Genomic DNA, 27,981 nt, shown 5'->3' on the forward strand with positions numbered 1-27,981 from the left:
GTGCATCTTTCTACCTCATCAACTTTTCATCTTTGCAAACGGAACCGGGAAGCCTCTCCCTCCTCCCTGCTCCTCTCTCCTTCTCCTTTGTTATTAGCTTCATCAGTGGGGACATTAATGTATTCACTAGACAATGTCTTCACACCACAGTTTCCGGTAATACAGTCACTTCCCTCCCACTGTCCTGGCTTATTTGACTGTAAAGTGCTTAGAGGAGGGACAGGGTGGAAAAAAGACACAACACAGGCTGAGGTCCAGTAGTGTAATGTTAACATCCAAGAAAGGAAAAGCAATCTTCACCTTCGCAACAGCTCATTAACAACTGTAACAATAGAGGTTAATGCACCAGAGCTTAAAAAAACAATCAATACAATTGGGGACCCCTCCACTATAGAATGGGGAGTTGTACCCCTATTACCAACAACAGTCACCCCAAACACAAGTAGCTATATCCACCCTCCTTCAGGGGGTAGATCGAGTGTACTTGTCATGTAAATCAGCTACATTATCACTGGAGACTCGGATCCAGCCATCCTCACGGACATGGTAGAGGTTGACCGAACCTCCTGAGTAGGCATCTCTATAGGTGGCTTGGTAGATGGCTCGACGGGCCAGATCATAGGCCTCTTCCACGTCTAGGTCATAGGAGTAACCCCGGTCCATGACCCCATATGCATACACAGAGCCAGAACCTACAGAGAAGGTGACCCCCGAGATCCGGTTTCCTTCACTGTCCACGTAGTAGAGGCCTGGAAAGAGAGATGAGGTTAGCAGGAAAACAAATGACCACCCCTTTTGACATCTAATTCATCCTCCAAGGCAACACATCTCCATCACTCTTGAAACCCAAGGGAGACCAACACAAATACAAGAAAAAAGCACTACTATAAAATTGCTTAAAAAAAAAAAGGCCTGCCAAAACCGGTTTGGCTCAGTGGATAGAGCGTTGGCCTGCGGACTGAGGGGTCCCAGGTTCGATTCCGGTCAAGGGCATGTACCTGGGTTGCGGGCACATCCCCAGTGGGAGATGTGCAGGAGGCGGCTGATCGATGTTTCTCTCCCATCGATGTTTCTAACTCTCTATCTCTCTCCCTTCCTCTCTGTAAAAAAACCAATAAAATATATTTAAAAAAAAAAAAAAAGGCCAGAGGAATCAAATTAAATATTAAGACTCCGGGATTCTACAATATACCAATCCACCTCACCTCACATTGTAGTAACCACCTTCTGTCCTCTCTGTATAACCAAAAAGCAAGTATAATTCAAATGACTTAGGTTTCAAGCACAGAACTTCTGTGCGAGATAATATTTTTTAAAATCCTAGCCCTCAAAGTTTAGACTATCTGGAGCATAAGACATACATCATACAGTAGAGAATAAAGCCTAGAGTTCCAAATCACTGTCCAATGTGGTAACCACTAGCCACATGTGACTAATGAGCATCTGAAATGAAGCTAGAACCACGTCACGCAATGATATTTTTTATCTAGTGGGTTAAATAAAGTATTCTATGAAAATGTATATTTTTAATTTTTAAATGTGGCTACTATAAAGTTTAAAATTACATATATGGCTCACATTTTATTTCTACTGGATAGTGCTAGTATAGACTAGGTTTGGCCAGGCCAATTGCCTGTTTTTGTAAATAAAGTTTTATTGGAATAGAGCCACACTCACTTGTCTATGACTGCTTTTACTCTAAAGAAGGACAGTTAAGTAAGTAGTTGAGACAAAGACCATATTGATTGCAAACCTAAAATACTTATTACTTGGACCTTTATGAAAAAATTAGCTGACCTCTTATATAGATAAAAACTTAAGACAAAGATTTTAATAAAATTTTTATCAATTCCAACTGCCTTTGTCACCATGTTCAGATTCAAACATCTTGTCCTCAAATACTATCAACCAAACTATCATTATCTACCAAACTCATCTCTCTTGTGTCCCATCAAGACACAATTTCTGCTGTATTTTTAATTTCTGTAATGGTTTCACTAATCTTTTTCCTATTTCAGTGGTTCTCAACTCTTACTATGCACTAGAATAATCTAAGGAAACTTTAAAAAAATGTCTAGGACTTACTCAAGGTATTCTTTTTCAATTGGTCTGGGGTGAGGGATAAGCACAGGGCTTGTTTTTTAAGTTCTTTGGGTGATCTAATGCAAGCCAGGTTGAGAATCACTGCTCTTATCGATTTTCAGGTTCAGATGGTTCCAATGCAGTGATGGCGAACCTATGACACACGTGTCAGAGGTGACACACAAACTCATTTTTTTTGGTTGATTTTTCTTTGTTAAATGGCATTTAAATATATAAAATAAATATCAAAAATATAAGTGTTTTACTACGGTTGCAAATATAAAAAAATTTCTATGTGACACGGCACCAGAGTTAAGTTAGGGTTTTTCAAAATGCTGACACGCCGAGCTCAAAAGGTTCGCCATCACTGTTCTAATGTCTACCCCAATTTATCTCCTCCTCAGTCCCACTGCCTCTACCTTGCTTAGCTGGAATTTGGTTCCAGTTTACCTTTCTGGCTTTATGGATCTCTACTCTTCACATTCCTTTAGTTCCAATTAAATTGGACTTCCAAATACTCCCCCCCCAGCCCTCATGCTTCTCCCTTCCTTTGTTCATTATGTTTCTTTCCTCTCATTTTCACATCTTAGAAAACTGCAACCTGTCCTTGAAATCTTCCCCAATTCCTCCCATCAGAAGTAATCCTCTCCTCCTCAGAACTCCTTCAGCATTTAAAAAATGGTATTCAGCCACAGCCGATTTGGCTCAGTGGATAGAGCGTCGCGCTGCAGACTGAAGGGTCCCAGGTTCGATTCCGTCAAGGGCATATACCTCATTTGCAGGCTCAATCCCTGGGCTTGGTCGGGCGTGTGTGATAGGCAACCAATCGATGTGTCTCTCATACTGATGCTTCCTTCTCTCTGTCTCTCCCTCTCCATTCCACTCTTTAAAAAACAATGGAAAAATATCCTCAGGTGAGGAAAACAAAAAAGAAAAAGAAAAAATGGTATTCATCTCATTCAGTCTTGTATTAAGTAATCTATGATCCTTTCTCATTCTGCTTCTTAAAAAAAAAAAAAAAAATATATATATATACACACACACACACACACTTTTATTGATTTCAGAGAGGGAGAGGAATAGATAAAAACATGAATGATGAGAGAATCCTCGATCGGCTGCCTCCTGCACACCCCTCACTGGGGACGAGCCTGCAACTTGTGCATGTGCCCGGACTGGGAATTGAGCCTCCACCTTCTGGTTCATAGGTCAATGCTAAATCACTGAGTCATGCCAGCTGGGCTCAGTTTGCTTCTTGAAGCAAGGAGTTGACTTCTCCTGAATGGGACAGGCTGTCAGGAGGGGTTTGAGAAGGTAGAATTTAAGCTATGCTCTAGCTTCCTAGGTTTTTCTTGCTAGCCAGCTTCTGTACACTGTTACACTACTTCCATCATTTGTACCAAACCAAATAGCTAAGGGTTCAAAGCAGCATTTCCAAGGTGCTTCCCTAGATCATGCAACATGTATGAACTGTTCTTGCACACCTTTCAAAGAGAAAAGTGTCTCAATTTCCAAAGTAACAAACTGAGCTCCTCTTTCACATCTACTTTTTAATCTCCTCATTCATCTTCCATTGAGTAGTGAACTGATATTCTCCAAAGCAAGTGAAAAAGCGGTGGGTATCGCCCTAACCGGTTTGGCTCAGTGGATAGAGTCTCGGCCTGAGGATTGAAGGGTCCCAGGTTCAATTCTGGTCAAGGGCATATAACTTGGTTGCAGGTACATCCCCAGTAGGGAGTGTGCAGGAGGCAGCTGAATCGATATTTCTCTCTCACTGATGTTTCTAACTCTCTATACCTCTCCCTTTCTCTCTGTGAAAAATCAATAAAATATATTTAAAAAAAAAAAGTGGTGGGTATCCCATAGTCGTTGGACAAAGGAAAACTAGGCATTTAGTAAGCAGGTAAATGAATGAATCAAAAACAGTAAGAGAAAAGAATAACTTTTTTTTTTACAATATATTTTTATTGATTCTAGAGAGGGAGAGGGAGAGCGATAGAAACATCAATGATGAGAGAAAATCATTGATTGGCTGCCTCCTGCACGGCCCCTAGTGGGGGGTCAAGCCCACAACCTGGGCATGTGCTCTTGACCGGAATCAAACCCAGAACCCTTCAGTCTGCAGGTGGATGCTCTATCCACTAAGCCAAACCAGCAAGGGCAAAAATAACTATTTTTAAGCATTAAGGGAGAAAATTACACAGAAGGTGACTAGCTGTATTCCAATTTGACTAAAGGAACATTCAAAACTGGCTGAGCCTGGCTGGTGTGGCTTAGTGGTTGAGCATAGATTTATGAACCAGGAGGTCACAGTTCTGATTCCAAATCAGGACACATGCCTGAGTTGTGGGCTCTATCCCCAGTGTGTGGCATGCAGGAGGCAGCTGATCAATGATTCTTTCTCATCATTGATGTTTCTCTCTCGCTCGCTCTCCCTCTCTGAAATCAATAAAAAAATACTTCTTAAAAATTGGCTGAAAAGGAGTTGACATCAGATATAAGGTTGAACTTCCTGGCAAAGTTTTTATGTACTGGAAAGAAAACTAGGCTAAGGAATTTCTTTTCAGAGATGACAGAACAAGACCTAGGATGAGTATATTAAGCAAGGAAAGAAGATGTACATGAAGGCCCTTTCGAGGCCAAAGAGTCCTAAAGGGAAAAAAGAAAGAGAAATGACTAACTTTTGAGCAGCGACTTCCTACATATTCGGGGTCCAATACAGTAGCCCTAGCCACATGTGTCTATTTAGCACTTGAAATGGGGCCAATGTCACTTGTGGAAATGATAATTTAGGTATTTTGGATTAAATAAATTGTTAATTTAAAATCAGGTGTGGCCCTGACCGGTTTGGCTTAGTGGATAGAGCGTAGGCCCGCAGACTAAAATCAGGTGTGGCTCACATTATATCTCTATTAGATAACACTGACTAGATATTTTATGTCTATTATTATGCACTTCAATTCTCAAATATATTCTTTGTAGGTCGTCTTATTTTATGGGAGACAGAATAGAAGCAAAAATATTATGTGCCAGAAGCTACATGCTTTATGTGTATTACTTCATGTAATAAGCAACCACCTAAGGTCACATGGGTAGTCAAAGACACAGCTAGTCCAACTCCATGCCCTTTTCCACACCACAGTGCCTTCCTTTAACAAAGATTATCGAGAAACTGATCGACAGATGCCAGCAATGATCCAAACCCTTTTCACTCATCTGTTCATCCAGTCCCTCCTCTCTGTAGTGTCAGCCCCAAGAATTATGAGCTTGAAGCTTAACTCACCAGGGCCTCTCTTGTCCCAGCCACAGATCATGGTGCCCATGGACAGCCCCATGCCTTTATACTGATAAACCATGTTGGCGAGCAGTTTGGAGGCAGCTGCTACTGAGATGCGTTCCTTGTTTCGAAGCTCATAGATTCGACACTGCCGAGCCAATAGCCGCTCCCAGAAGCTGCAATCCGCTGCACCCCCAGCCATGGTGCCCAGCAGGTAGGGGTTGATCTCTATCACCTTCTTTACCGTCTGGGAGGCAATGTAGGCGCCCGCTGTGGCCCGGGAGTCCGCTGCAACAATGACTCCATGTTTAAACTGTTCAGATCAGAGAACACAAAGCAGGCCACTTAGACTACAAAAGCATCTCCCTGACATTTCTTTTTGCATCAGTGCAAGCCCAGTACATCTCTTTCTCTGTCATTTTACACTTCACAACTTACCGGCAATTTCCAACCAGTGTGCCCCGAGAAATTTTAAAACATGCAATACCTATTTAGTCAGGGGCCCTCACGTCTTTCCCCTGAGATTGTCAAAAAAAGACACCAGCCAACACAATAGTCGCCCGGTGTGAACAAATCAAAATTACACCTTATTTTTTGGGTCAGATCTGCAAAAAAACATATATTGTGGTATGCCACAGAATTTTAGTAATTAGTTTACGTGGGCCATGAGATTAAAAAAAAGTTGAAAATCACTGCAATAGACTTCCCCACATATTAATGTCACTTGAGCTTCATATCAATACCGTGACATCGGTGTAAACGGTGTTTCTTTCACTTTATGGCTGAGGAAGAAGGCTTAATGCGATAGAACGACGAGTCCAAGATCGCGAGCAGTTACCGCAAAGCTGGGCCAGGAACCCCGGGTCCGGCCCCTGGGACAGGCGCTGCCTCTCAAGATCCCCCTCTCGCCACAGCCTGTTCGTTATCCTCGCCCGGTTGTAACCATTCCGTTTCCATAACCTTTGGTGAATGGTTACAACCAACCGCCTTCCCTCTGCCCAAGTTCCTTGCTGCTGCTGCCTCCCCTTTTCTGGGAAGAAGCCACCTGAAGTCGCCAAGGAATCAACCTAAGAGGCCTCGGGCGCTTTCTCCCTCTTACCCCAGCCCAGCCCGAGCCCCAGGCCCAGGCCCAGGCCCAGCCCCAGGCCCAGGCCCAGCTCCAGCCCGAGCCCCAGGCCCAGCTCCAGCCCGAGCCCCAGGCCCAGGCGCATCCCGAGCCCGAGCCCGAGCCCCAGGCCCAGGCCCAGGCCCAGGCCCAGGCCCAGGCCCAGGCCCAGCCCCATCCGGAGACCTAGCCCCAGCCCGAGCCCCAGGCCCATCCCGAGACCTAGCCCCAGCCCGAGCCCGAGCCCGAGCCCGAGCCCGAGCCCGAGCCCGAGCCCCAGGCCCAGCCCCATCCCGAGACCTAGCCCGAGCCCGAGCCCGAGCCCGAGGCCCAGGCCCAGGCCCAGGCCCAGCCCCATCCTGAGACCGAGCCCCAGGCCCAGCTCGAGCCCCAGCCCCAGCCCGAGCCCGAGCCCCAGTCCCAGCCCGAGCCCCAGCCCCAGCCCCAGCCCGAGACCGAGCCCAGGCCCAGCCCCAGCCCCAGCCCCAGCCCGAGACCGAGACCGAGCCCCAGGCCCAGCCCCAGGCCCAGCCCGAGCCCCAGCCCGAGCCCCAGCCCGAGCCTGAGCCCCAGCCCCAGCCCCAGGCCCAGCCCGAGCCCGAGCCCCAGGCCCAGCCCCAGCCCGAGCCCGAGCCCGAGCCCCAGGCCCAGCCCGAGCCCCAGCCCGAGCCCCAGCCCCAGCCCCAGCCCCAGCCCCAGCCCGAGCCCCAGCCCCAGCCCCAGGCCCAGCCCAGCCCACCCGCTCCCGGCCAGAGCGAGCACCGAGGCCTCCCGGGGCAATGAGACAGCGACACCGTCAGGGTCGGGACGAAGGACCCGAGCCTCGGCCTGGGCTTCGCGGCGCGGCCACTGCGGGCTCCGGTCCGGCTCAGCTGCCGGGTCCGCACCTTGAAGGCCAGGGTGGTGGTCCCATGAAGTATTTCGATCCTCGGCTCCTCTGGGACACCCCAGCTGGGTGCGGCAAGGCTCAGCCCATCGCTGGGACTACCTGGACCCAGGTCCAACAGATCTGCACGACCCCCGAGTCCGAAAAACCCGTGCCGGTTCGCCGGTACCGAGCTCTCCAACACACTGGCCAGCGCCATGTCTAGTAAGGGCACTGGGAGCCGCGTCCGAGAACGCCCAGGAGATAACGGCCGGGCAACGTCTTGCCGTCACAGCTTCACTTCCTATGGAATCTCAGGGAGGAGCCATTTTAACTCCTGGCAACCACGCCTCCAAAGACCGGAGCCAGATGCAAGGGACCATTTTCGCCGAGCGGAAAAAAAAAGTGGCTTCACTGCCCTTAAATTCTAAAGGGATATGCCTGCCATTTTAGGTTTTGTCATGCAAGCGGCCCTGGATTAGCTTAACCTCAAATCCCTAGGGAGCGATCGGGAAGGTCCCTGTTGCGTGGGAAGCCAGGCCGGCCATCTTTGAGAAGGGCGTGACTGGGGAAAACGGTTCTGAACGCGTAGCTGCGAGTGGTCCCCGCCCGGCCGGGTGTCCCAGCAACGCCTCCCGTCTCCCCCGCTTCAGCACCCAGGGACGCCTCTGAAATGGAAATGCCATCTTGTTTTACTGGATAAAATAATGATCTGCTCTGAGGTCATTTTCCTACGAAGTTAGTTAAACCACATTTGTCTGTGGAAAAAGCGCAGCAAAAAGGAAAAAAAAAAACCACCACAGAATAAAGTGGTGGTTGCCAGGGCCGAGGGTTAGGGAAATGGGGAGAAATTGGTCCAGGGGTACAAACTTCCAGTTATGAGAAGAATATATTCTGGGAATCTAATATACAGCATGATGACTATAGTTAACGACACTATATTGTATACTTGAAAGTTACAAAGAGAGTAGATCTTAAAATATTCTTATAACAACAATAACAAAAATGTGCAGTGAAGTGTGTGTAAACTAAACTTATTGTGGTTAACATTTTGCAATATTTATAAAAGGCTAAGTGTCCATCCGCCCGGTAGCTATGGCCCCCAGAGGGCAGATGCTCAGTGCAGGAGCTGCCATGGCACCCTGGCCATTTAAAAATAAATGGCACCACGGACCTGGCACTGACAAACCAACACTCTGCTTCCCCAAGTGGGACACAGCCCCCGCCACCACCCGGGAGCGACACCCCCAAATCACAACCAATGCTGCCAAGACCCCATGGCACAAAATGTGGCCCACAGCCCGTCCCAGAAACAGCTGCTGTGGGCGCCGGGTAATGACATCACATAGCAACGCCGGGCTTCCTCTCCCCAGGGCAGTGATGGCGAACCTGTGACACGCGAACTCATTTTTTGGGGTTGATTTTTCTTTGCTAAATGGCATTTAAATATATAAAATAAATATCAAAAATATAAATCTTTGTTTTACTATGGTTGCAAAGATCAAAAAATTTCTATATGTGACAGGGCACCAGAGTTAAGTTAGGGTTTTTCAAAATGCTGACACGCCGAGCTCAAAAGGTTCGCCATCACTGCCCTAAAGACTAGCTTCCTTGGAGTTTCTTCAGCGCAGGAACCTGACTTGCTTTATAGCCAGGTGCAAACCAAATGTCTGTGAAGCATTTTCCTGTGCCTCATCTCATTTGATCCTCACAGAAGTCCTGGAGTAGGTAGATAGGAGACTCGGTAGAATCCCATTTTCTTTTCATTAGCTGGAAACAGAGATTTAGAAAGTTTAGAAACTTGACCCGACTGAAAAAAAGTAAGAAATGGTGGACCTTGAAAATGACTTCAGGTTTTCTCACTGCACAGAATATAGTCAAACACTGCTGCAGTTAAATATTTTACCCTTTGTTCTCCCTGCGTGATCTACAATAATAATGTGCTTTGTGCCCTGGCTGGTTTGGCTCAGTGGATGGACATCAGCCTGTGGACTGAAGGGTCCTGGGTTCAGTTCCGGTCAAGGGCACATGCCCGGGTTGTGGGCTTGATCCCCAGTGGGGGGCATGTAGGAGGCAGCTGATCAGTGATTCTCTCTCATCATTGATGTTTCTATTTCTCTCTCTCTCCCTCTCTGAAATCAATAAAAATATACTAAAAAAATAAATAAATAATGTGCTTCGTGTAGATATTTACTGCTGTGTTGTTAACAATTACCTGAAAGAGAAGTTGGGGTGCTTCACTGGGCTGGAAAAAGTTTAGCTAAATCAGAAAGCAGGTCTAATTAAGCAAATTTATCTATATACATAAAAGGCTAAGTTGACTCACACATGTGCGATACATATAAAGCTCTTGCTGGTGCCAATCGCATGCGTGTGTTTTGATCTGTCATTGTCGATTGTAAATTTGGTTGACACTTACATTATAGAGAAAGGGCGAATAGCAATATTAAAATATTTCTTCTAATTAATTTCTTTTCAATGTGCACAAATCTGTACACTGGGACACTAATGTGTGTGTGTGTATATATATATATATGTATATATATATATATATAACATTTATATAAAATCATCATATTGTACACCTTAAAATTACACAATGTTATATGTCAGTTTTATCTCAATAAGGTGGTGGGGGGAGGAAAATGATAAATGCTGTAAGTTCATAGGTGGGAGGAGGAGGTCAGTATAGACTGGGGTGAGGTTGGTGGTCCAGGAAGGCTTTGCCAAGGAGGTCTGGATTTATTTCCCTAAGTGCCAATGCGGTCCCATTGCTCCTTAAACCCACAGGCTCTCCTCTCTCAATCCATATCTGGGAAGAATTTTCAGAATAGGTGGTACTGAAGTCAGACTTTGAAGGTTAGGATTCAAATAGATGAAGAGAAGATGGGAGATAGTGTGAAAAGAGGTTGTGGTGGATGGATTAGGATTGAACTATAGTAGGCCTTAAATGCCAGCCTAGGGTGGAGAAGTGTTTGGATTTGATCTTGTAGCCCTTCAAGGTTTCTTAGTAGAAAAGACACAGGATTTGAGTGATAACTTAGGAAAATACATCAGTGTGGAGGATAAGATTAGATGGGGAGATTAGAGGGTGGCTAATTATAAGGCCATTCAACTATTCAGATCGGACTTGATATTGGCCTGACCTAGGGAGGTGACCATCCATCCATATACAAAGAGTCTTAAGGCTTAGTCTTGAGAAAGAGTAGACATTCTTATCTCTTTAGTAAGATTTCCATGTGGTCCTACACAAAGGAAGGGAGAAGGACTGGTTGGACCTTAGCCTGACCTCCTGGATTCTCTAGTCTTCCCATGACACGTTTACACTTGCCTTTGTACTGAGACCCCAGGTAACGGTGATGCCACAGCCCCACCATCATGAAGTCTGGAGGGTCCAGGCCCTTTTCTTTGTTTATGGGTCTATTTCTTTGAATAAAGCCATTCCCACGCCACCTGTGTAAGCTGCAATGTTTAGTAAAATATCCTCCATGTGGTGCTGTAAGTAGTTGCAGCTTGTCACTCTGCTCTAGTCTACTTTGTCTTTCTGTAGGGCCAGTTGTCAGGGTCCACCAACTTCATCGCTCAACCACCCCTGGTTGGCCTAAGACTTAGACTCAGCATAAGGGGGTCAAAGTCAGTTGTTTCTCCTGCCTTAGAACCACAAGCCACTCTCTTGCCATTGAGAACTATTGGGCAGAAGGGGAACCACTGGACTTTTTTCAGCTACATACTCAGAATTATAACACAAGTCAGAGAAGCTATGCTGCTGGAGAACCGCCAGGAGTGCCGTCTCTGGATGCAGACGGAGTTTCATATACACCCCCAAAGCAGAGGAGAAAGAGAGCTCCCTGACCCCTGGCCCCTCAGTACCTTACTTTTCTAAAAGATATTTGAGTCTCCCCCACCCCGAGGCTCTTCTGCTCTTTTCTCTTTTGTCCTTGTCTCCGCCCATTGCTCTTTCCCCACCTTGACCATGAGGTGAAAATGTGAGCTGAGGGAGCATCATGGTTCTCTGGCCCCATACCTCTGAGGCGAAAACCCCGTATTCAGAACCCCCGTCTCGGTGGGACCACAGCACCCTGTTCTGACTACTTCAGAGGACTGACTTGTCTTGACTCATCCTTTTGGGCTGGGAGGTCATTCAGGGCAGGGACAGGAAAAACAAGAGGAAGCCGGCTCTGTCCCTCTGGCTCGCACCTCCTTCCCTGGGCAGTTACCCAGCCGCACCTTCTCCAGGTGCTTGAGGATGACGGACAGGAGACTCCTTGGGCGAAGCTCAGGTGTGTCAGGGGCAGCGTCTTCCCAGCACTGGAAACTCCGCTGGCCTCGTCCTGTCTCCCTCAGCGCTCCTCCGCTGAGGAGGGGGCTGCTCCAGCAGCCAGTCCCCCAGCCTAATCTGGGACTAGGGAGAAGTGAAGCCACAAGTCACACGCCTTCCTTGCCCGTTCTGGCTGCGGCACAGCTTTTCTTTAGCGTCCCTTTCCCCCACCTGACACTCACACAAAGCCCTGTGCTGCTCCTTCCAACCTTCACTCCGCTCCAGGCATGGCTCTGCAGGATGTGTGCAAGTGGCAGGCCCCCGACACGCAGGGACTGTCTCCTCACCTGCCTCCGGCCGGTGGCGGGGCTGTGCCCCGCGGCTGTGACCCTCAGACCTTCTTGCGGACCCATGGCCCCCGGCTGGCCCACGGCACCACCACGCTGGCCTTCCGCTTCCGTCACGGCGTCATCGCTGCGGCCGACACCCGCTCCTCCTGCAGCAACTACGTGGCGTGTCCAGCCTCCCGCAAGGTCATCCCCGTCCACCAGCACCTGCTGGGCACCACGTCCGGCACCTCCGCTGACTGCACCACGTGGTACCGGGTGCTGCAGCGGGAGCTGCGGCTGCGGGCGCTGAGGGAGGGCCGGCTGCCCAGTGTGGCCAGCGCCGCCAAGCTCTTGTCCACCATGATGTCCCGCTACCGGGGGCTGGATCTGTGTGTGGCCACTGCTCTCTGTGGCTGGGACCGCTCCGGCCCTGCCCTCTTCTATGTCTACAGCGATGGCACCCGCCTGCAGGGGGACGTCTTCTCGGTGGGCTCGGGGTCTCCCTATGCCTACGGCGTGCTGGACCGCGGCTACCGCTACGACATGACCACTCAGGAGGCCTACGCCCTGGCTCGCCGCGCCGTGGCCCACGCCACCCACCGTGACGCCTACTCTGGGGGCTCTGTGGACCTTTTCCATGTGCGAGAGAGTGGGTGGGAGTACGTGTCACGCAACGATGCCTGCGTGCTGTACTCGGAGCTGCAGAAGCTCCCGGAGCCGGAGAAGCAAGAGGAGAAGGAGGCCAGCCGGGCCCATCCCGGACCTGCCACCCCCCACGGAGCTGGCGACGGTGGGGAACTTCCTGTGGGACACCTACCGGGAGACTCGGGGCTCCCTGCAGAGGCTGAGACTCCGTAAGAAGTGGCAGGACTTGGGGGACCCAGTGCAGGGAGCGGGTGAAGGGTGGGTGTGAGCGGCCTCACAGCCTCTGGCTCCAGCCCTTAGGGGTGGCCCGTTTCATTTGTTCCAAGTCTCCCTCTCTTTCTGCAACCCAGACCTGTGATGGTTCTGTCCAGCGTGTCCCTATTGGCGCCCAATAGATTGGTCCAGCCTCCTTCCAGCGCCAAGTCCTTCTTTCAGAAATCCTCACGGCGCGCCTGCTGTGCACCAGACGCTGTGCGAGGTGCTAGACCCTCATTTCCTGCCATCCTCTCTCTGCTTTCTCCACCCTACCCCCGGTCTTTCCTCCTCCTCCCATTTTAGTCCTTATCTCAGCTTCAGAGTCTGTCATTTTCTCAGCTTGCTAAGGTGGGGGAGCCAGGAGGGGGGTGAGGTGGGGAGTAGCCCAAAGGGCCCAGGCTGGAGACAGAGCATTGCGGGGTGGGGGGTGGGGGTGGGGTGGGGGGGGCCCTGGTGGGTGGCGATGGGCTTCTCATCTGCTCTCCTCTGCCGTCCCTCCCCCGCCCCCATTTCATTCTAACTGAGTGAGTACAGTTCCCGGCGTAACTCTCTGAGGTAAAAATTATCCTCGTTTTACAGAAGAGGAAACCTTGCCTGAGGTCACACAGTAAGCGGCAGACCTCGGGCTCCAGCGCAATGCTGCTTTAGCACAACTTCTCCTCCCAGGTCCTCTGCCTCACTTTCCTCCCTGCCACCAGGACAGAGCCCTGCAGGCATCTGGGGCGGGAGGTGGGGAGAGGAGCGGGCCAAGCCCATGCCCGTGGCCAGGGATCACTGAACCCAGAGGACCCTGAGGGCCTGGAGGGAGGGGTGGCCCAGGGAGGCTGCTCCCCCTGAGCCTCATGTGCCCTACCTGCCAGGGCCTGGAACCGGCACCAAGCTCACCTGTGCGCTGCTCTTTCGGGTCTGTTGTTGCTGCTGCCAGATTCTCCTCCTCCTTCTTCCCTCTGCCTTCTTTCCAGCCTCTCCTTCCTGTAGCGGCCTCTGGGGCACGCAGGAAAGAGGGAGATGGCTGTGCCCGTGGGCTTCTCCTGCCCCTCCTGGCCCCCTCCAGCTCCCTTGTGAGCCCTGACCTGGAGCTGCAGGCTGACAGCTCCAGGAGGGACACCCTCCAGCCCCTCCCATTCCCCGGGAAAGCACCGTCAGCCAGGAGATGGGACCTGAAGGAAGGCTGCTGAACCGTCTTTCTCTATCCCACTCCTGCAGCTTCCATTCCACAGATAACAGCCACTTCCCCCTCCTGACACGCCTCCCAGGCCCTAGGCCTTCCTTATGTTCCAACCCTGCACCTCAGGCTAAGGGGTCATCCAGGCAGGAGCTGGCCAGACAGAGACCTCCAGGCTCAGGCCTTGGGCCGGGGGGGGGGGGGGGGGGGGGATGACTGGAGATGAGGGAGGAAAGGTCAGGGAGCCCTAAGAAGGAAAGCGGTGGGGACAAAGGGGATGAAATTGTGATAGGGAAAAGCGACTGTAGAAAGGTGCCCAGGCCTGGCTGGTGTGGCTCAGTGGTTGAGCATTGATCTATGAACCAGGAGGTCATGGTTCGATTCCCAGTCAGGGCACATGCCCAGGTTGCAGGCTGGATCTCCAGTGGAGGGGGTTGGCGGGGGGGGGGGGGTGTATAGGAAGCAGCCAATAAATTATTCTCTCTCCTCAGTGATGTTTCTATCTCTCTCTCCCTCTCCCTTCCTCTCTGAAATCAATAAAAATATATTTAAAAGAAAAGAGAAAGGTGTCCAGGCCCTAGCTGGTTTTTCTCAGTAGTTAGAGTGGCAGCCTATGGACCAAAGGGTCATGGATTCGATTCCCAGTCAAGGGCCTGTACCTTGATCCCTGGCCCTGGTGCGGGCAAGCAGGAGGCAGCCAATCAATGTGTCTCTCTCACTTCAATGTTTCTCTCTCTCTTCTCCTCCTCCCTGCCTTCCACTCTCTCTGAAAATCAATGGAAAAAATATATTGGAGTAAGGATTAAAAAAAAAAAAGGTGCCCAGTAGGAGGACTAGCCTTGGAGCCAGGGTCCAGAATCTGGCCAGTGGCCGGTTCAGCAACCCTTCTTCACCCCTCGCCTGCTCCTCAGCCGCAGGGCAGGGAAGGCGGGGCTCTGGAAAGAATAGCTGGAGGTCAGAGACCCTGGCTAGCCTAGTCCTGGGGGAGCACAGGAGGAAGGGCAGCTCTGCCCAGGACTCAAGTGTTTAATGGAATCAGGCATAAGAGAGTGCCTCGCCATGTGCAGAGCTGTGTGTGGGTCTTGTGTCCTGGTGTGAGTGATCCAGGATAGGTGTGTGACGGGTGATGCATGTGTGGTTCCTGAGTGCAGAGACAGGAGACAGACTGGAAAAGAAGGAGCAACACTTGGATAAGGAGAGCAAGACCTTATTGGGGAGAAAGCCAGGCCTTGTCACTTCTTTTGGGAAAATGCAGTGGTCTCCAACCTTTTGGACCTCACGGACCCCCAGTGGTCCGCGGACCATGGGTTGGCAACCCACTGTTCCAGAGTAAAGAGGAGGTGGGGTCAGGCCTCATCCCACCCCTTCTGCACCCTCCCACCCCTGTCCTGAGGCCTGGGAGTGAGAAGCAGAGGGAGGGAGTGGTGGTCTGGAGCCTGGATTGCCACCTGAGCCCAGCAAAAGGCTCTCTGGGAACTGCATGTAGCTCAGTCTCCTGGGATGTTCTGTGCCCCTCCACTTCCCATAGACTGGGAGGGAGGATGGAACCCAGACAAAGAGGGCAGCACAGAAGGGGCGTCCTCCTTTCTGCGTCTCCTTTACCCATTGCCTCTCCCCTTTTCTTTTCCTTTCATGGTCCTGCCCTCCTTCACTCCTTTGACAGGTTCTGTCCTTCCGGAAGATAAAGTATTTGAGACCAGAGATAAGCCCAAGGGTCTTGCTGACCAGCCTGTTTCCCATGCCCTGTCCCCCCTAAATTTAATGAGTTGGGGAGGTCCGGACCAGAGGAGGGTATGCATTCACGTCAACACACCCCTTACTACCCAGGAGTGGCCCACGGTCAGTTCTCCTTTTCTCCACTTATTCCTGAAGCTTGATGCAGCTATCAGAGAGAGACCAAAGGGGTAGGGATCTTGCTGTCCTGCCCTGAGCTGGAAGACCTTGTTCCTCTGACACCCTGCTGGGTGTGCTGCTTCCTCACCGTCACCTGAGGCCTTTGGGGGGCAGACGGCCTGCTCTTGCACAGGCCTTTGGCAGCCAGGGGTCCAGTTCCAGCCTTCAGCAGAGCAAATGACAACTCCAGTCCTGGGGCAAGGGTCCTTATTGTCCCACCACCTGGTTGCCCTAACCAACCAGGTGTGGGAGGTGTGCAAGAAGGCAGTAACCCTTGAGAGCAGCTTTCCTGATTGCCAGCAGCTCACACTTGGAGGGGAGGGACATAAGGACCTGTCCTGACCCACCTACTCGAGTCTACAAGATCCCGCCCCCCGCCGCCCCCTGGAGTTAGGAGGGAGGCCTGCGTACTCACGCTGATCCCTTCTCTGCTCAGAGAGTGGACATTGAGCGATGCTTGCTGCTCCCATGCAGCTCCCACCCCAGCTGGCTTTGATTCTGCCTCTCTGGTCCTCACCCTCCTCCTTTGTGCTCCATGAAGAATAAGACAATGGATCGGCCAGCTGGCTCAGTGGCTGAGTGTTGGTCTATGAACAAGGAGGTCACGGTTTGATTCCTGGTCAGGGCACATGCCCGGGTTGCAGGCTTGATCCCCAGTGGGGGGCATGCAGGAGGCAGCCAATCGATGATTCTCTCTCATCATTGGTGTTTCTATCTCTTTTCCCCTCTCCCTGCCTCTCTGAAATAAATTAAAACAAATCTATAATAATAAAAGCATAATATGCTAATTAGACCAGACGTCCTTCCAGACGACCTTTCGGAAGAAGTCGGGGCTTCAAGGGAAGCCCAGGTACCGGGTGCCAGAGGGAAGCCGGTGCCAGCAGCTGGGGGAAGGAAGGCCTACTCTTGCACAAATTTTGTGCATCGAGCCTCGAGTCCTATATAATAAAGAGCTAATATGCTAATTAGACTGGAACGACAGTCCAGAATGACCTCCCAGAACAACCAGTAGGTGGGGGGTGGGGCTGTGGGGCCATGAGGCAGCCAGGGGAAGAAAGGCCTACTCTTGCATGAATTTTGTGCATCAGGCCTCTAGTATATATAGAAAAGAGAATAAGACAGTGGACTGGGGAGAGTTAAAGGTTGGGGCAGCAGGCCCAGATTCAGTGTGACTGTGCCATCTCACACTGGCCCACCCTTTGCCCAGTAGGCACCACAGGTCCCAAGAGAGAATGGCTTGTCCCCCCGACACAAACATTTTTTCTTAGTCTGAAATCCTTCTTCTTTTCTTCTTAGCCTTTTTAATCCTCACCCAAGGATATTTTTCTATTGAAAAAAAATTTTTTTTTTAAGAGAGAGTGGGAGAGGGAAAGACAGAGAGAAATATTGATGTGAGAAAAACACATTGACTGGCTGCCTCTTACAGGAGCCCCAACCAGGGCCTGGGGAGGAGCCTGCAAACAAGGTATGTGCCCTTGGCTAGAATAGAACCCTGGACCCTTTGATCCGCAGGCCAACAATCTATCCACTGAGCCAAACCAGCTAGGGCTCTTCTTTCATCTCTCCTCCTCTCTTCTCTGTAGCCCTCACCCTCTACTTCTTTCCATCCTTCCCTCTGGCCAGTCCCCACATCTTAATTTCCTAGGACAGTTTGAGAACAATAGGGAACCCAAAGAGTTGGTGGTAGAAGTGGGGCACAAGTCATTATTTCCTTACTTCCTGAATGGAAGCAAGGCAAACCCTCCTCTGTCTAGAGCAGCGGTCGCCATCCGGTGGTCCGCGGACCACTGGTGGTCCGTGAGGTCGGAAAGGTTGGTGGCCGCTGATCGAGAGGGACTTGAAGTGGACTGCCCCCCAGAGGAGGAAGAATGAGCCGGCGGGAATGAGCTTAGGCCTTGCCTCCCGCCCTTTGGCACAGTGAAGCTCCGTACAGAAGCCCGAGTGCAGAAACAGAACAGGCTCAGCTTTACAAAATAAAGTGTTTGTTTATTATGAAATTAGAGATGGAGGCTCCTCCCCGTCCTCCCTCTTTCCCCTTCCCCAGCTGCCTCCCCCTTTCCTTCCCCTCCCCTCCCGCTGGGGCCTGGGAAGCACACAAGACAATGCCCAGAGCTGGGATGCCAACAGCCTGGCAGAGCTCCAGGGAGGCAGCCAAGTGTGTGTGTATGTGTGGGGTGGTGCTGGAGCTCTCCCCCGGGGGTGGGCTGGCTCCCTTTCTCTGCTGGAGGCCAGGAGCGCCAGGATGGGCCATGAGTGATGGATGGAACCATGCGGGAAGGTCTGTAAAGACAGGAGAGCCTTGTTAGAGGTAGTGAGTGGGGGAGGGCTTCGGGCCACCTGCGCCCCACACAATCTTGGGGCACTGACCTGGGGCCGAACATCCCCTGCAGGAAGATGGGCAGCAGTGGCTGGAAGTTTCTCTTGCGTTTGGGTTGGACAACGGCAAAAAACAGAAATCCAGTCACAGGGACCCAGAGAGAAATGGGGCAGATGTGGGCAGGAGACAGACACAAGCATGTGTGTGGGGGCAAGGGAGACAGAGAGCATGTGAGGTTTAGAATCCAGAGACAAAAACAGCCACGGAGAAGGTGGAATCACAGTGACAGAACAGAGATTCAGTCGGAGCCACACAACCCAGGCCCAGACAGAGTTCCAGGGACAGAGGTCCCTGGAGAGAGACACAGAAGACTCAGGAGGAGGGAGGGAGGAGCGGGGTGCCTGGGGGACCAGGGACACAGGGATGGGGAAAAGGCTTGGGGCCCCTGGGCTGCTGCCGCCTGCTTGGACACCGGGGGTTCACTCAGAGGGCCGGTGCGGGCTCCCCCACCATGGCCGGCAGGGCAGCCCGACTCAGGGCGCCGGGGGCTCCTTGGCCCCGTACAGCTCGGCCAGGGTGCGGAAGAGCGGCCCCCAGTCATCCAGCGGCTCCGCGGGGCCAGGCGCGCCACCGGCCTCGGAGCCAAGGGAGCTGAGGGAGCCACAGGACGATCCGCGGCCCTCGTAGCCGTACACCTGCACCGAGTCGTAGGGCGGCACGCTGGGGTCCTCGTCGGCCTCGCGGAGCCGCAGCGCCAGGAGCTGCGCCACGTCGGCGGGGCCGGGGCCCGGGGGCCGGGGCTGGCGCGGCGCCCGAGCCCGGGGGAGCACGTCCCGGCGCGCGGGAGGCCCGGGGGCCGGCAGGGCGCCGTCGGGGTTCTGCAGGGCGCTGATGTCAAAGGCCTCCGTGTCCTCCTCCCCGCCGCCCTCATCGTCGTAGGTGATGATGTTCTCCCTGACGTCCTCCTCCTCCAGCACCATCAGTGCTTCCTGCTTTTGGCGCCGCAGGGCCGCGAAGAGCACCATCAGGGCTGCGGGAGAGGACGGGCGCTGAGCCAGCGCGGGCGGCAGAGGGTGGGTGCCGGAGGAGGCAGTGTGGCCTGGGGGTGGCAAGCCCTAGGTTTGACGTCTAGTGAACTCCGTGTGGGCCCAGACTTCAGCCCTTACCTGTCGTGTGAGCATGGGGAGTTGCCTAACTTGTCCAGACCTCTCTGACCCTTAGATCGATTGCTCGTATGGAAAACAGGGAAAGCATTTACCTCGCAGGGTTGTCAAAAGGATGAAATGCAATACCATTACGTGATGTGCCCAGGGCCACCTGTGGCCCAGAGTTGGGGCTCAATAAACAGTTTTTATGGCTTGTTACTGCCATTGCAGACCAGCAGGTCAGGCACGTGAGGCCAGAGCGTTTCTCTTGGATGCATCAGGCAGTGTGACAACCCAGGCACGAGGGTTCCTGTAAGCCCGAGGGTGGATTTCCCTAAGCCCAGGGTCCTGATGCCTCTCCACATCCCCAAGGACCTGGACCCCACATCTACGTCCCGCTGTGGCCCCACTCACCAAGCAGGGTGCCCACACAGGTGACGATGGCGAGCAGGGCCCCGGTGCTGAGCCCAGCAGGTGAGAGCTGAGCCTCGGGCCGGCAGGATGCCACGGAGCCGTCGGGCCGGCAGCGGCACATACTGACGGTCACTGTGGCAGTGCTGCTCAGTGCTGGGGTCCCCCAGTCCCACAGTTCTATGGGAACTAGGTACGGGGCCTGGCGGGGCGGAGCAGGGCGAGAGGGCAGCAGCAGGCTGGCAGAGCCATCTGTGGGAGAGAGGAGGTGTTACGACATCTCCTGGGATACCTGCCCAGTAGGGTCAGGCTGGCCCACGGAGACAGCTTCCCATGGGGGAGGTTTACAGTCAGCAAACATGAGCAAAGCCACATCTCCTTCCTGTTAGGAGGAGAGACCAGATAGGCGGGCAGGGGTCAGGTAGGCTGGAGCTAGAGAGGAGGAGGAAACAAGCATGGGCAGGCCACCCACCTCGGTTGTCCCGGACAGTGAAGTTGGCATCAGGGCCCAGAGGACCTTGAAGGGAGACACGGCTACTGTTGCCAGCTTCGTCTCTGTCCAAAGCCCGGATGACCTGAATCAGCTGGGAGGAAGGAAACAGGCCTGTATGGAGTGGGCAGCCAGAGGTCTGCGGTCCCAGCCCCTCTGTCTCAGCAGCTCACCTGGCCAGGGGCTGCAGAGTCACACACGAAGGTGTCATAGGGCTCAGCCAGCTGGGGAGCATTGTCATTCTCATCCAAGGTCTGGATGGCCACTTGCACACGGGAGGCCTGTGCGGAGCTGTCTGAAGCCAGAACATGAACACATACACCCCACACACGCAGACACAACATACATGGTGCATGGGCATGGATGTCACATGCAGCACATATGCATGCCATTTGCAAGTAGCAAACATTTTGCAATGAATGGAACAAGACCAAGTGCATACAACATTCATGTAGTGCCCAAGACATGTGCAATACACAATATACATTGACAGGAAGGTAGCACCCATGATTTACACAAACAATAACCCACATGTAGGGCACATACACCATAAATGAAGGGTAGATAGAAGGTGCATACAGGTTGCATTTAGACAACAGCCATGAAATACACAAGCACAGGCATACCATATATTAGGACACTCAGCATTGAAAATAAATGCAACATACATGAAGTGGATGTTCAGTGTACACAGTGGGTACAGTTATCCCCCAACCCCCAGGGTCCAGATAATGCATTTTCATGCCCGGCATTGGTGGGAGGACACACACACACACACACACACGCACACACACACACACACCACGCCCCATCAGAGGAAGGCTGTGGTGCAGCAATGAGTATCACTTAGAATTGACCTTGGGGAGGGAGGCGCTGCATGCTGCACAGGGTACAGAGCCTGGGCACCACAGGCAGATGCAGGCCCCTCTTCTCCCGTCCCTTCACCAGGTGGCTCCCACCACTACCCTGTCTTGCTCCTCCCTGCCAGTGGCCCCAAGAGAGAATGGAAATATGTGCATCCCTGCTCACCCTAGTGCTCACCTCTCCTAGGCTGATCCCTTTAATATCGCCCTCACCCCCCACACGAAGAGAGCTGAAGGTCGCAGCCTGGCAAAGGAGGCTGAGTGGGCTGCCTGGCTAAAGGCTGGGGATACACCAGAGACAGGATGGGGCTGGGATCCATTCCTTCACTGCACTAAGGGCCCAGGATCTGCTAGTTGATACTGGGGTTCCAGCGGGGAGCAGGACTTGGCAGAAGGGTGAAAAGACAGTGAGGGGACACACACACACACACACACACACACACACACACACACACACGGCTGGTTATGTGTACACAGGCAGCCATAACACACACTATATATACACTCAGGAACACTCAGGGACAGACAGGCATGCACTGCCACGTGACACACAGCTGCATGGACATAACCTATACAAGTACGATTTAACACGTATGACAGCGGCGTGGTGAAAGGACATAGCTCAGACTCTGTAGCCTGACTGGGTCTGCCTGTTCCATCACTTCATCTCTGTGTGACCTTGGAAAGCTCTTTAACTTGCCTTTGCTTGAGTTTTCTCATTGTAAAATGGGGAAATAATCATACCTCCCTCACAAATTTGTGGTGATGATTAAATGAATAAATCTACATTTGGTGCTAAGACCAGTGCCTGATACACAATAAGTAATAAGTTATTATCTGTCCATAAACACTCACATATATAAAACAACAGACACAACCAGCTACATGTACCTATCATTATACACATTCAATTGCACATATGCATAAATAATGTAAATGTAATTCTACACACTCAACTACATATACATATATATAGACATGTACTCATAAATATGTATGTGAGCATATATACTTTCCATACACATGGAATTATATTCACAAGTAAGTGCACAACACGCAGACACGCATACATTAGCTCTTGACTGACATGCAAACATCTACACACCACAGTGACAACTCCCATGGACGGGACACAGCAAACGTAGTGCACCCTGGGCCTGAGCAGGGGTGATAAGGAGAGACTGACGGGGGCGGGGGGGGGGGGCTCCCTGCCTCCATGGGCCAGAGCTGCCCGGAGAGAGGCCGCTGAACCATGCTGCTGGTGACTGGCGACTGACAGGGGCAGGAGAGGAGCCAGCCTTCTCCCCTACCTTGAGGATTCCCTGCAGGGCTTCCCTGGGAGTGGCCACTAGGGCCCCCCAATCAGCCCCCAGAGCAGGTCCCAGCCCTTCCTCGGCCCTTGGCTTCAGTCTGAAGCAGAGAGTACACAGGGCGGGTCTACCAGGGTGCAGGCTGGGATTCTTAGGGGTTGGGAGCTATTTGAGGTTACACTTACTTTGGAGATGAGAGAAGTCAGGTATAGGAGTGAATTTAAGGTCAGAATGCTCTAGCAGACCCACCAGCCTAGGAGAGCAGGCCTGCCTGATGGTGGTGATCCAGACTGGGGACCCAGTACACGGGGGAGGGTCCGATGGCAGTACCCTTCCCCCCCCACCCCCCCCCGCGCCCACGCTCAGGGACAGTCCCTCTGCCAGGAGGCTGCTGCCTTCTCCAGGGCCTCCGGGGGGCCCAGGACTCCTCACCAAGCTCTGTGGCCAGCACTGTGAGGTTGTGCCAGACTCGAGCCTCGCGGTCCAGGGGCACAGCTGTGCGGATGGTGCCGTCCTCAGGCTCGATGGAGAAGCAGCGCTCCACATCCGAGTGGGGGAGGATGGAGTATCTGGTGAAGACAGAGTAGAACTGGGGCTGATCTGGGGGCCACAGCTTGCTGCTCTCCGCCCCCCCCTTCTGTTCCCCTTACTGGGCCTCCTGCCCCATGCACTCACAACCATAACTCACATAGGGTCCCCTTAAAAGACATTGTCCCTGGGAAGTCATCAACATTAAATACCTGTCATGAAACTCAGGGGGACTGGGTTTCCTAGGGGTCGGGTAGAAGTGGGGAGACAATGCCTGTCTTTCAGACTCTGGGCTCTGTTCTGGGGACCCCGGGATCTGTGTTCTAGCTCCACTCTGCCCCAGACCCACTGTGGGACCTCGGGCAAATGGTTTAACCTGTCTCCTCAACTGCAAAATGGGCATGAGACCAGCTCCTCCCTCAGTGCTGGGAGGTGGGAAGAGGGCTTCTTCTCTGGGTGGTGGCGACGGGCTTCTCATCCCAGGTTTGACGCCCAGCTCTGCCACTCACTGACCGGGTGACCTTGGGCAAGTTGCTAACCCTCACAGGGCCCAGCCTCGCAAGGCTGGTGACGAAGACGCTCCTTCATAGGGCAGTTGTGAGAATTAAATGTCAGTGTGACAGGCTGAGGGCGTGACCCGGTGAGAGCGACCAGGATCAAGCACACTCGGCCGATGACATCACATCTGCTTGCACTGCCACTAGGAGGCACCGCTCTCATCCACCCAGAGGGATGGGTGGAGAGTCGGGAGGGTGGAGCCAGGTCCTCGGCCCTCCCCTGGCCCCAGGCCCCCAGGGAGGGAGACCTCTGCCAGGAGGCAGGTGAGACATCCTCCAAGGGACTAGACCGCCCCTGGGCACCTTCCCCCAGGCCTGGCCCTGCCCTGACACCCTCCACTCACCTGATCAGGCTGGCGGGGGAGTCCAGGTCAGTGGCTGAGACCTGGCCCACCAGGGTCCCAGGAGCCTTGTTCTCGGGCACCACCAGGTGGTAGGCCGCCTGGGTGAAGGCGGGCGGCTCTGGGGCATCCTGCACCGCTATGCGCACTGAGGCCACATCCTTGAAGGGCCCTCGCCGCAGGTAGGCTGGGTCAATGAGCGTGTTGGTGGCCTCCACACGGAAGGAGTAGGAGTGACGGGTCTCAAAGTCTAGGGACTACGGCAGGGGAGGTGGAGTGACTGAGACGTGCAGAAACCAGGGCAGGCCCAGGCTCCCGGAGGGTGAGGAGTCCTCTCCCCAGAAGCACCTCAGAGAGGGCCAGTGGCCTTGGTGGTCAAGGGTGGGGGCAGATGACTTTGTGAGTAACTCTAGGTCTATCCCCAGCTCTATCACAGACTCTGATATATAAGTCTTGAGCCCCAGGCCCTCATCTGAAAGATGAGGGAATGGCTATGATTTCTGAGCTCTAACATAGCTTCCTGGGTCTGTTCTAGGCCAGCGAGAAGTGTGTCCCAGGGGCAGGAGGTGGGTATGAGTGAGTCTGCAAGTGTTAGCGGACAAGAGGCTAACCTTTCGGACAGTGAGGAGCCCATCTCGACCTTGGGCGTCTGTGCTGATGCTGAAGGCCTCGGACCCCTCCCCATCTAGGATGCTGTATGCCATGAGGGCGTTGTCCCCCAGGTCTGGGTCCTGGGCCCGAAGCCGGCCCACCAGGGTGCCTGGCCCAGCTGTCTCCACCACCGAGAACTGGTACAGGCCTTGGGGGTGGATGGAGGGAAGACATTCTCAGAGAGGTCCCCAACCCTCCTCCCTCCCCCAGCACTTCCTTCTTCCGGAGTCTGGCTAGGGGAGGAGTGGGGTGGGTGGTCAAAGGATGGCTCAGGTGGCAGCACTGGCCCCTTACTCTGAGGGAACTTGGGGGGATTGTCGTTGACATCGCTGAGGGTGACCGTCACCGTAGTACTGCCCGACAGCCCCCCCATGTGGCCGCCCATGTCCTTGGCCTGAATCACCACCAAGAACTCCTCCTGTGTCTCTCGGTCCATGTTGGGGATGGCGGTACGCACGACTCCTAGGGAGAGACACTGGGTCAAGGGGTGCCCCTCCCATGGCTGCCCCACCACTCCCGACCCCTGTCCTCACCAGTCTGGGGGTCCACGGAGAAGAAAGGCAGTCCATCCAGCACAGTGTACACCAGCTTGGCGCTGTTCCCATAGCTGGGGTCATCGGCGTCGTGAGCAGTCACCTGGATGACTGATGTCCCTGTGGGGGATCCCGGCACCCCACTCAGCAGGGGCAGGCCCAGGAGGGGGAGAATAGTAGATGAGGGGAACCCAGACATGAGCAGGCCTGAATCGAAGGATTCGGTTTTGGGGCAGAAAGCAAGGGGAAGGAGAAAAGAGGAGGTGGGATCTGCGTGTTTAGACTTGGGGTACTCACCGACGTTGGACATCTCGGGAACCGTGGCGTGGTAGGGCCCGAGGGGGAAGATGGGGGGATTGTCGTTGATGTCCTGCACCTTGATGATGAACTCTGATGGGGGCTCCAGGGGACGGTTGGAGGCTCGGTCCACGGCTTGGGCCAGTAGCACGTACTGTGCCTTCTCCTCCCGGTCCAGGCTCTTGGTGACATGGATATTGCCTGTGGCCTCGTCAATCACAAACACGGTGCCTGCCCCCTCCCCGGTCAGCAGGTACTTGGTGCGGCCCTCACCCCGATCCACATCCGAGTGCAGCTGTGAGGGTCAGAGGAAAATGGCAGCAGGTTCCACACATAGGAACAGCAGGTTAAAGAGTCTAAGTCTAGGACTGAGTGGAGTGTTAGGAGTCCTGAGGGACCAAGGTCATTGCAGAAATGATGAAGTGACAGGGCAGGGCTTGAGAGTCAAGGTAGCCATAGGAGGGCTTGATCCTTACCTTGCCAATGAGGACGGGCTCTGGACCGGCATATTCCTCGATGACAAAGAACTGGTTCCACACCCAGCTCCTTCGGGTCCGCAGCAGTGCTGGTCCTGGGCCCCTCCGGGCCCCTTCCCAGGCCCGGGCTGGGGCTGCCAGGCGCCCCATGCAGCCCCAACCACCCAGCCAGGCCAGCAGGAGCCTCACCAGGCCCCACATGTTTGGGCTCTAGCCAGGGCTCTGTTCACTGTCCCCAGGTGCTGAGGCATGAGCTGACTGGGGCAGAGGGGCACATGCTGGGGCTATCCCATGGATCCACACCTGCAGGACAGGTAGCTGTTCAGGGTCAAGGAAACACTTAACCCTCCCTAAACCAGAGGTAGATGCTCTACGGAACCAGACTCCCCCTGCCCAGAACCCAGACGAAGACAGAGAGCAGACAGTCTGGTCCTCCCCTCCACCCAGCTCTGCCTGTATTCACCTCCAGCCCTCCGAGCTGATAAATCTCCAGCCAGTCAATTCTGAATAGAGAAGCTGGGGAAGAAAACAGGCGAGGGGGTGCTGGGAGGGCATGAAAGCCCATGTTGCACATGCAGCAGGGGCTGCAGGAGATGGGTGCCACCCGGGAAAGGCTGACCACCCGGGGGTTGGGATGCGTGGAGTTGTGTAGGGTCAGGTTGAAATCACAAGGAGTGCAGCCTGAAACAGGCTGGAGAGCCCTTGCAAGTCCCTCCCCCCGCAGGAAGCTGCCCCGGGCCCGCACTGCCAGCTGAAGTCCTTGGAAGGGACCTGGGCTCATGAGGCAGAGTGGGGGGCCAGAGCTGAAGGAAGAGGGGGTAGAGTTGGGGGCAGAGCCAGTAGACTGGGGAGGAGGAAGACACAGCGTGATGGGGGGTGAGACCAAGACTGGACTGTCCAGCAGAGACAGACAGAATGGCAGTGAGACTGAAGGAGAGAGCAAAGGAGGCTGCCTGGTGTCTGAAAGGCAGACAAGAGTCATAGGTACTGGTCTGGGGAATGGAAGGGCAGGGGCAGAGGGGCTTGGCGTGTGTGATGGGCAGGCAGGTCAGCCTCAGCTGCAGGGGTCAGACCAGGCCGCCTGAACTTCCTTCTGGGAGAGGGGGTGGCTAGGAGGGGCTTCGGGTGGGAGCTAGAGTGAGGACCCCTCCCACGGCCATCTCCTCCCTCCGTCCTAGGGTGGGGGGGGGGGGGACCCGCAGGTAGCTGTGGCCGCCTCCATCCTCCCCGGGAGCAGACACACACCTGATTATCCTTCCCCTCCCGAGGGAAGAGGAAAGCCGGGAGAGAAGCCGGGGACCAGAGAGGGAGGCGGGACGCGGAGGGAAGGAAGGAATAGAGTGGAAAACAGGATAGTGGGAAGGGGAGAGGAGCGGGCAGGAATAGGGGAAGGAAAGGAGAGCGGGAAGAGAGGAGAGAGACAGGAAAGGAGAGACTAAGGTAGAGGAAGAAAAAGGCAAAGAGGAAGTGGAGATGGGGAAAGACAGGTCAAGAGGGAGAGAGAAGGGCTGGGGAGACAGGGAAGGGGCAGAGATGGCAAACTGGCAGAGAGAGGAGACATCGAGGGAGAGGAAAATGGGAAAAAGAGGGCGGGAGGTGCGAGGGAAGAAGAGAGAGGCAGAGCGCGGGAGAAGGGAGCCGGCGGCAGGCTCTCAGCCGGGAGCGCACTGCTCTGAAGACACCCGCAGACTGCGGGCCCCCCGCTGCCCCTCCGCGGACCCCCGACCCCGGGCTCCCGGACAGGCCCTTACCTGGCAGCGCTGACGGGCCCCGTCCGGCGGGAGCACCCCCGCCCGCCCCCGTCGCCGGGTCCCGGGGGCGCAGCCCGAGCCGATCCGAGCGGGCGCCGCGGCTCCGCTGCAGGTCTGAGCGGCCCCGGCGAGAACAAGGGAGCGAGACGGAGGGGGCGGGGGAAGAGGCTCCGCCTGCGGAGGAGCGAGGCAGCTCCGCGCCGCGCGGGAGAGGAGAGCCCAGCCTCCGACCCTCCCCGGCCAGCCCGGCCCGCGCGGCGGGGGCGGGGGCGGCGCCGCCAGGCCGCGGGGCGCATACAGATGCACCACCCCTCCTGGGCCCGGCCCGCAGCGAGGCACTTGGGGGGACGCCCAGGCCAGGTCCCCAGAGCTGGCGGGAGGGTGCACCCGAGAGTGCCAAGGGGGCTGCATGCCCCCACAGCGGGGTCGCAGGGCGA

General features: G+C 54.1%; 3 protein-coding genes across 5 annotated transcripts; 1 reads left to right on the forward strand and 2 right to left on the reverse strand.

The window, feature by feature from the left end:
• Nucleotides 1-248: 248 nt before the first annotated feature.
• On the reverse strand, nt 249-7,592 carry PSMB5 (proteasome 20S subunit beta 5). The gene is made up of 3 exons (XM_059707787.1): nt 7,352-7,592; nt 5,366-5,672; nt 249-749 (listed from the first exon to the last, which is right to left on the reverse strand). Exons 1-3 carry the CDS (start codon nt 7,547-7,549, stop codon nt 463-465), a joined length of 792 nt encoding a protein of 263 aa, XP_059563770.1. The 5' UTR covers nt 7,550-7,592; the 3' UTR covers nt 249-462.
• A 4,282-nt stretch (nt 7,593-11,874) lies between these two features.
• On the forward strand, nt 11,875-12,774 carry PSMB11 (proteasome subunit beta 11). The gene has a single exon (XM_059685862.1). It carries the CDS (start codon nt 11,875-11,877, stop codon nt 12,772-12,774), a length of 900 nt encoding a protein of 299 aa, XP_059541845.1.
• Nucleotides 12,775-17,895: 5,121 nt separating this feature from the next.
• Nucleotides 17,896-27,693, reverse strand: CDH24 (cadherin 24). 3 transcript variants are annotated; one of them, XM_059707815.1, is made up of 14 exons: nt 27,545-27,693; nt 26,257-26,309; nt 25,794-26,096; nt 25,318-25,612; nt 25,021-25,140; nt 24,782-24,949; nt 24,448-24,635; nt 23,840-24,093; nt 22,843-22,979; nt 20,411-20,532; nt 20,220-20,331; nt 19,751-19,999; nt 18,242-19,221; nt 17,896-18,154 (listed from the first exon to the last, which is right to left on the reverse strand). In XM_059707815.1, exons 3-13 carry the CDS (start codon nt 25,992-25,994, stop codon nt 18,725-18,727), a joined length of 2,343 nt encoding a protein of 780 aa, XP_059563798.1. In that variant the 5' UTR covers nt 25,995-26,096; nt 26,257-26,309; nt 27,545-27,693; the 3' UTR covers nt 17,896-18,154; nt 18,242-18,724. The 3 variants fall into 3 exon arrangements, with proteins under 3 accessions (XP_059563798.1, XP_059563781.1, XP_059563790.1); XM_059707798.1 differs by lacking the exon at nt 26,257-26,309; XM_059707807.1 differs by lacking the exon at nt 26,257-26,309 and having other exon boundaries at nt 25,794-26,111; nt 27,559-27,685.
• Between the last annotated feature and the right edge of the window lie 288 nt (nt 27,694-27,981).

Source organism: Myotis daubentonii, chromosome 1 (genome assembly GCF_963259705.1).
Source record: "Myotis daubentonii chromosome 1, mMyoDau2.1, whole genome shotgun sequence".
Lineage (NCBI taxonomy): Eukaryota > Metazoa > Chordata > Mammalia > Chiroptera > Vespertilionidae > Myotis > Myotis daubentonii.